This window comes from Haliotis cracherodii, unplaced genomic scaffold (assembly GCF_022045235.1).
Source record: "Haliotis cracherodii isolate W230 unplaced genomic scaffold, xgHalCrac1.p SCAF_10, whole genome shotgun sequence".
Taxonomy (NCBI): Eukaryota; Metazoa; Mollusca; class Gastropoda; order Lepetellida; family Haliotidae; genus Haliotis; species Haliotis cracherodii.
This window is the reverse complement of record NW_027266265.1, coordinates 2,082,923-2,098,010: the sequence shown is the minus strand read 5'-3', so window position 1 is coordinate 2,098,010 and position 15,088 is coordinate 2,082,923. Positions and strand designations below refer to the sequence as shown.

General features: G+C 42.1%; 1 protein-coding gene across 1 annotated transcript; it reads right to left on the bottom strand.

Moving 5' to 3' along the window:
* Positions 1-8,240: 8,240 nt before the first annotated feature.
* Positions 8,241-12,051, bottom strand: LOC139453123 (tripartite motif-containing protein 3-like). The gene is made up of 2 exons (XM_071234755.1): positions 11,772-12,051; positions 8,241-10,177 (listed from the first exon to the last, which is right to left on the bottom strand). Exons 1-2 carry the CDS (start codon positions 12,049-12,051, stop codon positions 8,241-8,243), a joined length of 2,217 nt encoding a protein of 738 aa, XP_071090856.1.
* Positions 12,052-15,088: the final 3,037 nt, after the last annotated feature.

Here is a 15,088-nt window from a genome sequence, read left to right as displayed (position 1 = left end):
GCTCTGGCCTTACGTTTCTTTATTCTTTCATGGGCGAACACCCCTCATCTTTATTTGCATACACAAACCATCCTCATTCTCAGTCTTGAGAAGGATGAGTGACTTAAAGTGATAAGATGAGATATCATAACGGTGTTAAGTGCCCAAGTCTGATATAATAGACCAAACAAATTTGGCAAAACTTTTCTTCACCTTCGTTGTTCGTACGTTAAAACCTTGATTCTATCCATAACGTACCATGAGCACAAGTTCCATGCTCTGTGGCCTGTGGCTCACTGTGGTCAACGTGATTTAACATCGAATATTTCGTTACAGATGTCCGAGTTCTGCCAGCCAAGTACCCTTTTCTGGTGTACAACGTAAATGAAACATCAGCAGACATAAATATATAAGATATGATACTTTGTTTTGTTTTGTTTTGATTTTTCGTTTAGTGCTCGACTTGCGTTTTCCATTGATATACATGTCAAAGAAATGCGGACATCCTGTTAATGAGTGAGAAATGGGCTTCAAATAGTTTTCTTTGTGGTTGTAGATTCCCTGATCCTCCTCTAATGTTTGTTTGTTTGTTTGTTTAACGCCGCACTCGGCAATATTCCAATCTTATGACGACGTTCTGTAAATAATCGAATCTTGACCAGACAATCCAGTGATTGACATCATGAGCATCGTTCCACGAAATTGGGATACGATGACATGCTTCAACCAAGTCAGCGAGTCTGAACACCCGATCCCGCTAGTCGCCTCTTACCACAAGCATAGTCGCCTTTTACGGCAAGCATGGGTTGCTGAAGACCTATTCTACCCCGAATCTTCACGGGTCCGTAAATATTGTGACGTGACACACATCAATATGTGTGTTTTCGACCACTCGTTTCGATGTGTAGCTTACTGTTATTAACTATTCGTGATGTTTTTTGTTGTTTAACTCCGCACTCAGCAATGTTCCTGCTCTTTGACGGCGGTCTGTAAATAATCGCGTCTCGACTAGACACTCCAGTGATTGACATCGCGAGCATTGATCTACATAACTGGAGTACGATGACATGCTTCAACAATGGATTGGTGAGCACCATTTCTTACCCGGACCTTTACGGGGGTGTATTTAGTTGGAACGACATTAACATGTGCATGGTAGTGAACTCTCGATAAGACACAGAAACATATTTCGAACGTAAAATTTACAATACCTCCTGAACATTTGACCCGTGTAGATCCGGGGTAGAAAAGGTCTTCTGCAGCCAATACTTGCCATATAGCTGGAATATTGCTGAGTGCGGCGTTATACAACAAACCAACCAACCAAACAGCCTGAATCTCTATCCACTAGTTCTTACGACAGGGCGTGGGGTGCTCGTCCATTTGATGGTGCAACGCTTTGATTCAAGGGAGACAACTCAGCGTGTCATATTTCTAAAGTATGACTAGAGTTGTCTCCCTTCGTGGACACGCAAGCAGACCGCAAACAAGACAACTGTGAAAATGGCAGCTTTGGAAAAAAAATATATATATCTGATTACACAATCAAGGAATCAGATCAGCATTGACCATTACAGAGATAACAGACATTCCACTTCCAAATGTGTACCTTGTTTGTAAACATATTCAAAGTGGAGATGGAATTGAGCACAAAAAAGGGAGCAGATAGGCCAATGAAATGGACTGTTGGAGACGACTCGGTAGATAGGCCTCTCAACACAGACGCATGAGCATAGAAAAAATAATGCCATGTATGTTTTCAGACCATATGTTGTTTTTCGCTTACTCTATCTTTCAGCACCACCAGCAGTTGACAACCCCCCACAAAGCATAAGACTGACACGTAGAGCAGGTCAATTAGAGTAAAGTACGGTTATAAAGAACTCAAAGGGACAACTAATTTTAGTTCGTTATAACCGTAGTTCGTTATAAGCATATATACAGCATAACAACAGCAAATACTGGGGACCAAAAAGTAAGTTCGTTTTATCCGTCAGTTCGTTATATCCGTCAGTTCGTTATAAGCGTGTTCGTTATAACCGTAGTTTACTGTAGTTTGGTCTTTGCATCCACAGAGGGACGGACAGTTAGTAGGGCTGGATACAAGGTCAGATAGCCGCTAAATAACCTTTATGGACACATCACATTTTCAAATGACTTGCATGCGACATTACAGATAAGTTTATCTGTCATTTATTGGTCTTGTTTTTATGTCACCTTTAGTGCAGTGCTGTATTATATGTTGGACCATGGGGGAAGTCTGTATTTGGGGGCAATGTTTGTTGATGAGCTATTCTCACAAGCATCCCTTTGCTATGTTTCTGTGGCTATGGTTTGGGGTTGGTCCAGCGGCCTGCTGGAGGGGATGTTCCGACGGTTTGTCGGGTTTTTGCTTGATTTAGCACGGTGGCTTGCCGAGTGTTGTCGATAGGGGCTGGGAGGGGAGTTGCTCATCGATGGTTACCCTCGTCGGTGCTTTATTTTGACGCTCAGATATTTTATTTGCTAGGTTTCAAAATTTTGCACATACCTCAATGAACCGATAAAAATACACTGTCAATGCTTATAATTAAATTTGACAACGAAAATATATTTTATCTACAACAGTTTAACCAAAAGCAGTTGTAAATATAAAAGCAGACAAAAATGACGAGGTTGATAAACATTCCCGATGTAGGAATACATATTGTGGCATTACATGAATCAGATGATTGTTTAATTTATGCACATAACTTGACACGCCTACAAAGACAGAAGCTAATCAGTGGTGAGTAAGATCAAAGCAATCTTCATAGTACATGTCCATCAAGGCAAGAGGCGAGGAGAACTGCAACAGTCAGACTGTAACGAGCCGGAACAAATATGTCGCGGCTATTTCAAATGGCATGGTCAGTTACGGCCAGATTCAAACATTAGGTCCCTGAGAAGGGGAACACACAGTTTGAAAAATGCTATTTAGAAATGAAACCCGTAGACATGAAAGTTGTGGAACCGAGGCGATTGGGAAAAAACGTTCGCTGTTTCATTCCATCTCGCCTTCGGTCTCAGAGGGTTGTTTGCACAATGAATATGCATGACTTTCGCTAAATATCCTGTGCATGACGATACACGTGAGCAGAAAGGGAATTCCATCGATTTTAATATTTGCATTCCCCGACATAAATAATAGTTCCAGAAATAATGTGGTCCGCTTCAGTGGGCGCGGCTTAATTTTTACTTTCATTGGGAAATGAATGCAATATCACATGACGATTCAGCTAATCAGAATGCAGGAATTTCAATAAACAACGAAAATTTAATATTTCAAATGTAAAACCTAGAAACGTAAATTTTCCCTAGATAACTAGCAGACCGCTTTTGGAAGTGAAAGAATACATGCTGGTCAAGTAACAAAAATGGCGCTTTGCGAAACGAAGAGTCTCGATTGACGAGTTAAATAAAAAATTAACAATTTATAACGAAACATTTTCGAGAGAATAACAAACAAGAAGTGATATTAACTCCATAAATGACAATATGTCATTATTTTGCCTTGTCAATGGGGAAATAAAAGTAAAAAGGACGTCAGCATTTTGTGTACAAGCTTGACACTTACGATAAAGGGAGACAATTTAAGGGGAGTTAACTCTTGTATGACAATAGTTTCGGCAAAGTGTGATGATCATTGCAGTGGAATATAAAGAGTTATGTTCACTGCAATGAAAATATCACTTTTCTCAAATACAAAAAACACTGAAGTATGTGATAAGAAGACCTAGGACGTCTGCAAATGATTATGCCCTAAAAACAGCGTAACCTTGAAATTATTGTCTCGCAAGGATGACTTCTGTTACAAAGCACCAACTGCCTATTAGTCTTTGCTTGGGACATAAAATCCCGCCAGTATGCTTATTTATTGCATTTTCGTTGCGTTTTGGTTGATTAAGCCTGGAATTACTCTTCATGAGGTAATTTACTGTTGTTTACATATTTAGCATACAGACAGTGAGTGAGTGAGTGAGTGAGTGAGTGAGTGAGTGGGGGGTGAGCAGTTTTTCAGAGCGTGTCAGTTCGTTTTTTGGAAGAAAGGAGCAAAACGATATCCATGACGTTTTCCTCAATGGTAAACTGCGAACACAGTACATATTGCTACATATGCCATGTGGGGGTTCCCGTGAAGATCCGGGGTAAAAAAGGTCTTCAGCAACCCATGCTTGCCGTAAAGGGGCGAATATGCTTGTCGTAAGAGGCGACTAACGGGATCGGGTGGTCATTCTCGCTGACTTGGTTGATGCATGTCATCGTATCCCAATTGCGTGGATCGAAGCTCATGATGTCAATCACTGTCTTGTCCAGACTCGATTATTTACAGACCGCCGTCATATTGCTGGAATATTGCTGAGTGCGGCGTTAAACAAAAAACAAACAAACATCAAAGGAGAATCAGGACCTCTACGACTACAACGAAAACCATTTAAAGCCCATTTCTTGTGTAATGCGCCGCGAACTCAGACTCACTCACTCAATCATTACCAGAATCACAAGGGCTCAGATGTTACTCACCAACAACGAAACCTCATTTACGTCACAATGTATATTTGTCATGGTATGATTAGAAAATGTGAATACATAGCAGTCCGCTTTGCCAAATGTGATTTATCGGAGTTACCTCCCTTGGACCTCAAAGTCATCTTGATAAAACTCGGCTTCATATTTAAAGTCAATAACAGCGGCAAAACCAGTTCCATTATCATAGGAAAAAGCTAAAAGCAGAGTTCATTGAGCGACTACATTATGAGCATGTGTTTATGATTCATAATCACATACTGATGATAAAAGATGTTCGCAAAACGGTGAGCTACCCTGCCCCACCTGTGACACCCGTTATTAAACAGTTGTCTTCATACAGCCTGGTGGACATAGGACGTGCAAGCACAACTGCATACATTGATGGAGAGTGAGTGAGTGAGTGAGTATGGCTGTACGCCGCTTTTAGCAATATTCCAGCAATATCACGGCGGGGGACACCAGAAATGGGCTTCACACATTGTACCCATGGAGGGAATCGAACCCAGGTCTTCGGCGTGACGAGCGAACGCTTTAACCACTAGGCTACCCGACCGCCCCTTTTGATGGAGAGAGCGCATAACACCCTCAACGAGGAGTGTTCTTTTCAACAAACACCAATCCGGGGTTGAATAGGTCTTCAGCAACCCATGCTTGCCATAAAAGACAACTATAGTTGATGCATGTCATCGATCCGAATTGCGTGGATCGATGCTCATAATATCAATCACTGGATTATCTGGTTCAGGTTTGATTATTTACAGACCGCCGTCATATAGCTGGAATATTGCTGAGTGCAGCGTTAAACAAACAAACAAACAAGCAAATCAACAAACACCTATTTGTTGTGCAGATTGTGAGAGTGGCGGATCCTACTGGTGGAATTGGCCATGCTTACACTGTAAGCGAACACCTGGTGTCATTATCAGTCATTACTGATTTTCAGTGATCCATTCATATTATTTTCACCGCTATTTTACCTTTTGTTCCCAGTGGAATTTGTTTCGTCGGATAATAGAGACTGGTTATTCACTGGCGTTGATGTTTTATATTTATTTAGAAATGAAAGCAATAATTGTAAAACATGTCAAACATGTCAATAAATATGCAGCAGAAATATCAGATATGGAGCCAAATTCTTGACTTGGGTTGTTAATCCCTGGCTCGTGTCAAATGTGCATGTACAATGAAAGTTCCCCCGGACTTGTTAGCAACTTTTTCTTTCAGTAATGTAGAAACTGTAAATACTAAATTTTACACTGCCGATAATAATTTCCAAACTATGATTTCACAAAGCCTTCCCCATGGCTCCAGTGGCCGAAATGGTATCTTCGTTTAACTAAGTCTAAAACAATACTATAGTGTGAGGTTTCTGTTCAGATCGTTCTTGAGTTTCTGACAATCTGCTGATTATTTTGAGTGTATGCCCCAAACCAGAATACAGGATACAAGGCCGTAGAAAACAAATAGTTCCTACTACATCAAGTAACATTACCTGACCCACCTTACATATTAACTGCGCCCTTGACAAGACTTGGGGAGTATGTGTGCACCACCTCCACACACACATATATACACGTACACACGCACGCACACATGCACGCACGCACGCACTCCACCACCAGCGCCCCCTCAGGCTTGACTAATTACAAAGGACTGGTGAAATATTCACGACAAAAACATTGCACATCAAAAGTTTTGTGACTGTTTTTATTTAATCATAGGCATTACAAAGCATAATGTCATGCAATAATTCGTAGCGTGACTAAATTAAATGACAAACTATTTGAGGCTCAGTACTTATCAATCAACCGTCGTTAGTTCTATTGGTTTTAACATCCGTAGATTTACATATTTCAGCAATGCCTATTCCTAGCGGACACGACCACCTCAGGAGAGTGGAAGGCCCGGGGCTCGATCCCTGGCCGCGTCATACCAAAATACGTTAAAAGATGGTACTTGTTGTTACCCTGCCTGGAGCTCGGCATTAAGGGACTAAAACAAGGACTTGTTCGGCTCGGAGTCAGTATACTGTGTCCGAGTGGGGTATTCATGTTAAACTGTGGCATAGTATCACAGTGTGTTAGCACTATGAAACAGACATTAGTCAAGCATTAGCACAAGCAGCCACACACACACACACACACACACACACACACACACACACATACACACACATATGCGTGTATGCACGTCGCTATATATTGCAATAATCTTGAACGCGACGTTACGCCTCGCCGACCACGGAACGGACACATCATTCAGCTACATTGTACATGTTCTATGGGCTTTTATGGAGCAAGCATCTATCTGTTAGCCACACAAACAACTGACATCCGGGTCACCTCCTCATCTGAAGACTACACCTCCAACACTTCAAATACCAACCTTAAAAAATAAGCAAAGCAGATTTTCACTATATATGCTAATAATGTATACTAAACCTTGCAATACAAAAGTTGCCACAATGTACCTCAGGGGGTATTTTCTTGAACCACAGAACTGTATAATCTTCATGTATAAAAACCCCATTGTATATATATTCGTCCGGTTTACGTAGGCTGCGACAGTTCAGTTTCATTTCCACCAAATAAATAAAATTACCTGATGATAAAAAACATTATAGCAGCTTCCCTCCTTATCGTGTTGAGGAAAATCTTTTAAAATATCCTGTTAAATATTGTATGGGTTTTTTTAACTTTGGGGAGATAATGTAATATAAATTGACACACCAACCAAGTGTTATTGATTGAAATATTGTTTGTCATATTTGCTGCAGAATATTAAGGTTTGTAGTTATTATAACTCTATGAGGTGAGAGGTAATTCCAATAATAAGACTGTTGATACAGTAGAGCACCTTCCCGACGCAGCAGAATTAACTGTGGAAACTGGACCTTCATTGTCAGTTACCTCCCTTTCCACGGGAAGATGCCAGAAGTGGGGCATAAAGAACGCCATTCACACCCTCGCACACCTTGTCTTGTCTCCCGTGTTACCCGTGTTACCAGAAATCAGTAAACACAGAAACATTATGCACGAGTCTAGTTGCTTCTGAGATTGATCAGTTGTGGTCATTCAGAAGTAGTCGAGTAATGTCCAGACAATGAATAAACTTCAAAGAGTTTGAAATTGAAATTGTTATGTTGTGATATACTTCAGCGTTCACTGAACACGAACTCAATTACACCACATATAACAAGCTAAGCCAGGAACATATCGTGATGTAAATACGTTATGATATATCTAAATAAATACTTTAGAATGGTCTGAAACAAAAACTGCCGTGTCACATATGGTGGTAGAAGAAGTAAGTGAATATACGTGTCGACTGAATACACAAACATACAACATTTTACAATACTTAAAGCAAATTGATAATTTCCTAAACTTTTGGTAGTGTTCCTCCACTCTGGGACGATAAGATCTGCATTTGAGCTTTACTTTTCAGTAAGAAAATTGCATAAAAAACCCTTAAAACAATATATACCACAAAAGCAATACATTAGACTGTGGGATTATGCATTTTAGTTCAAATACAAGGGTACTTTTTAGTCTATTAAGAAATGTTTAGATCATTGGACACAGAGCAAGATTCGCCTGCACATTATTAGTTTCGAAGTTCATAAAATGAGTTCCGTCAGACATAACCATTTGTAGCTTGTTGAGGCACTTGTCACAATAATAGAAGTCCATGTCTGCACAATTCTTTTTCTGTTAACACTTAAACACCTTAATCTGACCTTTAAACGAGTTACATACATACACACTCCCTCGACCAGCTACACAAAGCCCACGTGGCTTGTCCACACCGTCTTGTGCTGTTAGTATCTTCTCAACAAACTGCCCTGCCTCAGTCAGGTGGACAACATTGTGGAGATCAAACTCTGTGACCAGGATGTCACCAGTGGCGGTGCAGATGACACCTTGGGGACCGTGTCGTGAGCTGATTCCAGTCGGGGTGTAGGTGAACACCACATCTCCATCGGGTTTCAGACACAAGACACTCATGGATCCAGAGTCAGACACTAAAATGTTTCCTGTGTTTGTAGCAGACAGGAAATACGGGTATTTTAAGATGTTTTTACCATGGTGTGATGGACTGATTGACCTCAACACGTTCCCGGTAACATCCAGGATTTCAACACAGGGTGGCGACTTAGTACATACTGCTAGGGTTGACGGTGCCAGAGCAGTTATACCTCGGTACTCTTTGCTTGTAGGGATTGTTGACAGCAGCACCAAGTCTGGGCTCGCTTCTACTATTACAATCTGCTTGATTTTCGGGACAGTCACAGCTATGTGGTTGTATTTCAGCTTAGTCAGACTCCACGGATCACTATCAAGGGTGAGTTTACTGTAAGATGGTTTGTTGTTGCTTATGTAGAAGGACTTAACACTCTTGTTGCTATAGTCTGTAGTGATTACTGTGTCAGTCCCATTTACAACCATCATTATCACGTCAATGGGCAGAGCTTTGTTTGCATCCTCTTCTACTCCGACGTTTAGGGTTTCCAGTAACATAGGAGCAGCCGCCAGGTCCATGACGTTGCTGGCGTCCTGTATTTCAGACACAGCCTTCAGATCCACCAAGGTACTGGTATCCTGTAATTCAGGCGTAGCTTTCAGATCCACCAAGGTACTGATGTCTTCTATTTCAGGAGAAGCCTTCAGGTCCAGCACGGTACTGATGTCCGCTATTTCAGGAGAAGCCTTCTGATCCAACACGGTACTGATGTCCAGTATTTCAGGAGAAGCTTTCAGGTCCAGCATGGAAGTTGTGTCCTGTGTTTCAGGCGTAGCCGTCAGGTCCAGCACTTTACTGGTGTCCAGTATTTCAGGAGAAGCCTTCAGGTCCAGCACTTTACTGGTGTCCTGTGTTTCAGGACTAATCTTCAGGTCCAGCACTTTACTGGTGTCCAGTATTTCATGAGAAGCCATCAGGTCCAGCACACCCTCATACAGGACGTCTATTTCACCCAGTTGAAGGTCGTCCAGTTCTCTACTCAGCTTGTCCGTGTCCTGTCTGAACATGATCCTGGCTATTCTTCCCTTCTCCTTCAGTTCTGTGAATCCGACAGCCTCCACATCACCGGCCTCACATGCCTGATACATCTCGTACACATCCATGTCAGACTCAGATTGTAGAACCTGGTCTATCAGCTCCGCCTGTTGTTGGCACTTCTCCAGTGACATCTCATATGAGGTAATATCTTCTTGAAATTGCCTAACATGTTTGTCTGATATCGATTTTAGTTCCTCAATGAGTAGCCTTTCCTTGCGCTTGATCATTTCGATTACTTTGTTACTTAATGACCGAATGTCTGACTCAAGTTGTAAATACCTCACTGTCTCTCCATTTGCTATGAATTTCTTTCTTCGCAATTCAGTTTTTATTTCATCTTCCCTCCGTGATAACCTATTTTTAAACTTGGTCAGCTGTGACTTGACTGTCAACATCTCCGACTCGATGGTGACAACAGAGGCACATTTACTGTGGTAGGCCGTGCAACATGTTTCACAAACAGCTTTGTTGCAAGTTTTACATGTGAACCTGGCAGTTTTCTCCTTGTATTCTTCACAAATGATCTTCCCTCGTCCCTTTGTCGCGACTGGTTCTCGAGTTTCCTTTGGTGTCTCAATGTTGCTCGTTTCTGAAAGGTAGCAGTTGTGTTAGTGCTCTTTATCGGGTTCTTGAATATAATTTCTCTTAAAATGTAGCATGACTTTAAATTCCACAATATGTAGCTCAGGACGTTTGATCATGATAATGTATCATCGATCAACTTATCAGGCTACGTTTCAGCTGCATTTCAGCTTCCTGGGGATTATACAACACTCGATGTCTGGTAGGTATTACAAGGATTTGTAGAATATTAAAATCCATTCACTGCTGAACAGCAACAAATTCAAACAAAAGCATATGTTTTATACAACATGTGGTTCAGGGTGTGGCAGGACCGAAGCCAGAGAAACTGTCAGGAATCATGCTTGCCGAGCAAGGTCACCAATCTCCCTCCTCTCTATCGCTAGCATCGTCTACCTAAGTTTTACACGTGAGTGGCGGGTGCAACCGGTAGATCAGTACATGCTTACCCTCGTGTCATCTCTGACTTCCATTCATGTAATTTGCATCGCCTTTTTTACATTAATGCCCAACGGAATCTGTTTCAGCAGATAATCGAGACTGGTTATTATCTGGCCTTTTACATTCAGATGCGCTCCCAAACTGTTCTAATACAATGACGTCGCAGTGACCAGCTATTCTGCATTGGTGGTATGAAATGTAAGTTATTTAGAGATTATGAAAAACCATTAATGGATCTGTGATACATAACTACAAGTTTACTATCCGCTGACTATTTTTTTGATAAGCTCTACGTGTGTGTGGTCATAATGTGATGACTTATTCAGCAACACATGCAACGACTAAGCACTTCAACTTGGACCTTGGCATTGTGATACCCGTGAAGATTCGGGGTAGAATAGGCCTTTAGCAACCTACACTTGACATAAAAGGCGACTACGCTTGCCATAAAAGGCGACTATGCTTGTCGTAATATGACCCTGCCGTCATTTAGCTGGAATATTGCAGAGTGCAGCTTAAACAACAAACAAAATAAAACATGATTCGTTCAGACTCGATTACATACAGACCGCCGTCATATAGCTGGAGTGAGTGAGTGAGTGAGTATGTTTTTACGCCGCTTTTAGCAATATTCCAGCAATATCACGGCGGGGGTCACTAGAAATGGGCTTCACACATTGTACCCATGTCGGGAATCGAACCCGGGTCTTCGGCGTGACTAACGAACGCTTTAACCACTAGGCTACCCGACCGCCCCCATATAGCTGGAATATTGCTGAGTACGGCGTTATACAACAAACAAAATAAAACATGATTCGTTCAGACTCGATTACATACAGACCGCCGTCATATAGCTGGAATATTGCTGAGTACGGCGTTATACAACAAACAAAATAAAACATGATTCATTTCTGGAAAGGATACTGTGGTGAGGTGCATGTGGTCATCTACGGTTCATTGGGACATGATTGATATTAAGTTGCAAAATATCAGTCGTTTGAGACAAAAACGAAACTAAAAAATTCACGTTAATGAAAATGGTCGTCGCAGATTGTTATAGGAAGACATTGACATACTGACACGATCCTATCGTTGTCATCGTCACATCGAAACACTTCTCTCTCATAAATAGTCAACAATTTGAAACAAAATAGTCTTACCTTTGGAGCACGTGTTCAAGAGGCTCTGACTGACAAAGCGAGGCTTCGCGTCATCCGCCGACCCCTCCACTGATCTCTCAACGGCAGACACTGTCGTCATCTTGTTGCAGAACGGACACAGGAGAGACTTTGCACTGATGGCCTCTGGTCTAGTTTCGGTGTAATCGACAACACATTTTCGACAGACATTGTGAAAACAGGCAAGCTTGCATGGACTCTGGAACACTTGCAAGCATAGGTTGCATGTCAGAAATTGTTCCCCTGACTTGAGGGAAGCCATTTGAAAAGAAGATCGACGTGAAGGGGAATGCACAACACACATGGTTAACAATGTAAGCAAACATTGCATAACGATCCGATTGGGTCATGACACTCATCCTTACAGGCAATCATTAGAAATTTGGGTTACTTTTAAATGCTAGTGAAGATATGGATGTGATATTTCCCGAATACCCAGTACACAGTTTACACTGTGCCGCTTTACCTCAGCTGGTGAAACTGCCGGCTGTGATAAATATCAGTTAATTAAACGATGTTGTGCGAATAAATATGTAAGTCGAGGGTATCATGTTGTGAAGATGAATTCCATATATGATATTACTGTCGCACTTTTTCAAACATCAGAAACACATTTATTGCAAATACGTAGGTGTATACTCTCATTTCTATCTTGCGAAGTCATAAAGCCGACTTAATTAAAATAGTTGCTTATTCTGAAATTTGATGTGTATGCATCTGAACAGGATATGCTTTGGTATGTTTGGTGGGAGGCCTTACACTGAATAGTCTCCCTGACACGGATGACTTACAAAGGGCATGTGATTACAGGAGGCACAGCTGTGTTTTGGGTTTATGTCTTCGCCCATGAAAAAAACTAAAATACTAAAGCGGCGTGAAACACAAATAAATGTGTTTAAGTTTGCACAATATCAAGGCATGGTAGCGCTTGTTATATACTGAGTTAAATTAAAAACTTCACATTTTTAAAAGTAATCTCATATATGATATACAACGGACAAATGTATCAGAGAAGGTAATTTTTAATCATTAATGTCCAAAGAGGAATTTTAATAAACGGTGGTAACCATAATTTGTTCCAAACAGCTACGGTATTCGGTAATAACATCAACAGTTTAAATCATAAGTCCCAAGCACGAGAATCTGATGGCACACAAGTTCAGTAGCGTGTACGGCCACCATGTGCATTGACAACTGCCACACAACGCCTCCGCATGGACCTTGTGATACTTGTGAACACATGATTGGGAAGACGACGCCATTGTTGCTGCAAAATGGTGCCAAGATCTTGCAAATTCTGTGGTTTGTTCTGGAGAGTGCGCAGACTTCTGCCAAGAGCATCCCAGACGTGTTCGATGGGATTGAGGTCGGGATACCTTGAAGGCCAGTCCATGACGTTGACTCTCGCATTCTGAAGGAACTTCCTTGTCAAAATTGCTGTGTAGGGTCTGGAATTGTCGTGTTGGAAGATCAAACCGGGTCCATGTGCTGTCATATAAGGCAGAAGTTCTGGTGGCAGTACCTGGTCGCGGTAAGCAGCAGCGTTGAGGTTGCCACGGATGACGAGAAGCCTGGAACGTGCATTGCCACAGAAAGCACCCCACACCATGACACTTCCGCCTCGAAATCTGTCAACTTTATGTACACAACACCGGGCGTAACATTGGTATATGATGCAGTGACAGAGATTGCTTTCAAAAGTTAATTATAACACTAATAGTTATAAGAGGGTAATATACTGAACCGCAAAAGAAACGTCACCATGGAAAGACAAAATGAGAAACCTTATTTGTCCAAACACTGTAAACATATTTTCAGACAAATTAAAAAGTTGAAACTTGGCCACACTGATCATCAAGGTTGAAATTAAAGTGTCAAATGTTCTTAATGTGAAACACAACACTAATCTCTGAGAAAATGGCATCACAAGTCAGTATCTCGTATGTCCGCCAGGTGCATTGATAAACTGCCGTCGATACATGGAATGGATGATGCGGTTGATGAAGGCCATAGGCACTTGAGCCCACACTCTGAGGAACACCTGATGCAGTTCAGCTGCAGTTGTCGGCCTTGGTCGGACGTCATTCAGCCGTCTTTGAATCTCGTCCCACATGTGCTCAATGAGGGCAGGCCGCAGCATGGTTCTGATGCCATTCTGCTGGAGGAAGTCTCTTGTTGCTCTCCCAGTGTATGGCACAGGGCCGACCCTCTGTGCAAGACAAATATCACCCCACACCATGATGCTCGGACCACCCCACGAGTCTCTCTCAACATCACAAGCATCCGAATAATGTTCCCCAAGGCATCGCCAGACTCTCTGCCGTTTGCTGTTGAGATACAGTAACGGCTCTCGTCTGAGAAGAGGACTCTTCTCCACTGCTGGTGGCGCCAATGCCAGTGCTGTGTTGCCCACTGAAGACGGTCCCGGCGATGACGTTGTGTCAGAATGGGACCTCGGTGTGGCCTGTGACAGTGTAGGTGTCTGCTCGTCAATCGTCGACGCACGGTGTCCGCACTAATGTGTCGCAGGTGTGTCCCCATGGTCATAACAAAGCGATGTTGAAGATGCTGTCGCACAATCTGACGATCATGACGTCGGGGAGTGACCCTTGGTCTTCTACTACGTGGTCGATCATCTGTAGTGTTGGTGGTCTTGTACCGTTGCTGGAGCCTGTATGTTGTCCTTACGTGGACTTGGCTCATTGCCGGGTGGTTTGTTCAGTTTGCAATCGTCCAAGGGCTTGGTGTCGCTGATTTCTTGTCCATCTTGGCATGTGGTAGCAATTCAATAACGAATGCATGTTATCCGATCTGGGTGGATTTTTATAGGGCAAGAAATGGGGGAACGCATGTGCATTACAACTTGTACGGAACTCACGTGCATCGGGTTACCATGGCCGTTGCCGTGATGCGTTTGGGCGATCGGTTTTATTGTCATCTGCTTTGTTTATTTATCATCAAATTTCGATTTTCCGGACAAGGTAATGTTGGTAATTTTGGAAACTTTGAAATAAAATTACCCACATATTTAAATGACAACTTTTCATGCAGTGTTACTTGGGGTGACGTTTCTTTTGCGGTTCAGTATATATACTTGAACCATAATCGGGGCAAACCAGGATTCGAACCCGCGATTATAAGGGACTCAACCCTGCACAGCAAATTGCGGTGCTTTAGACAACTGAGCAACTCGTGCCTCCCTCAAGGCATAGTTAACGCATGGTGTCTGATGCAGTGTTTGAGACCGCTTTAAACAGCGATTTATAGCACTTGTAGTTACAAGAATATATCTTCTTGAT

Coding starts and splice junctions, on each gene's coding strand:
- LOC139453123 (XM_071234755.1), bottom strand. CDS start 12,051: ATGGCTTCCCTCAAGTCAGGGGAACAATTTCTGACATGCAACCTATGC. Junction 10,178..11,771: donor CTTGAACACGTGCTCCAAAG/GTAAGACTATTT, acceptor GCTACCTTTCAG/AAACGAGCAACATTGAGACA.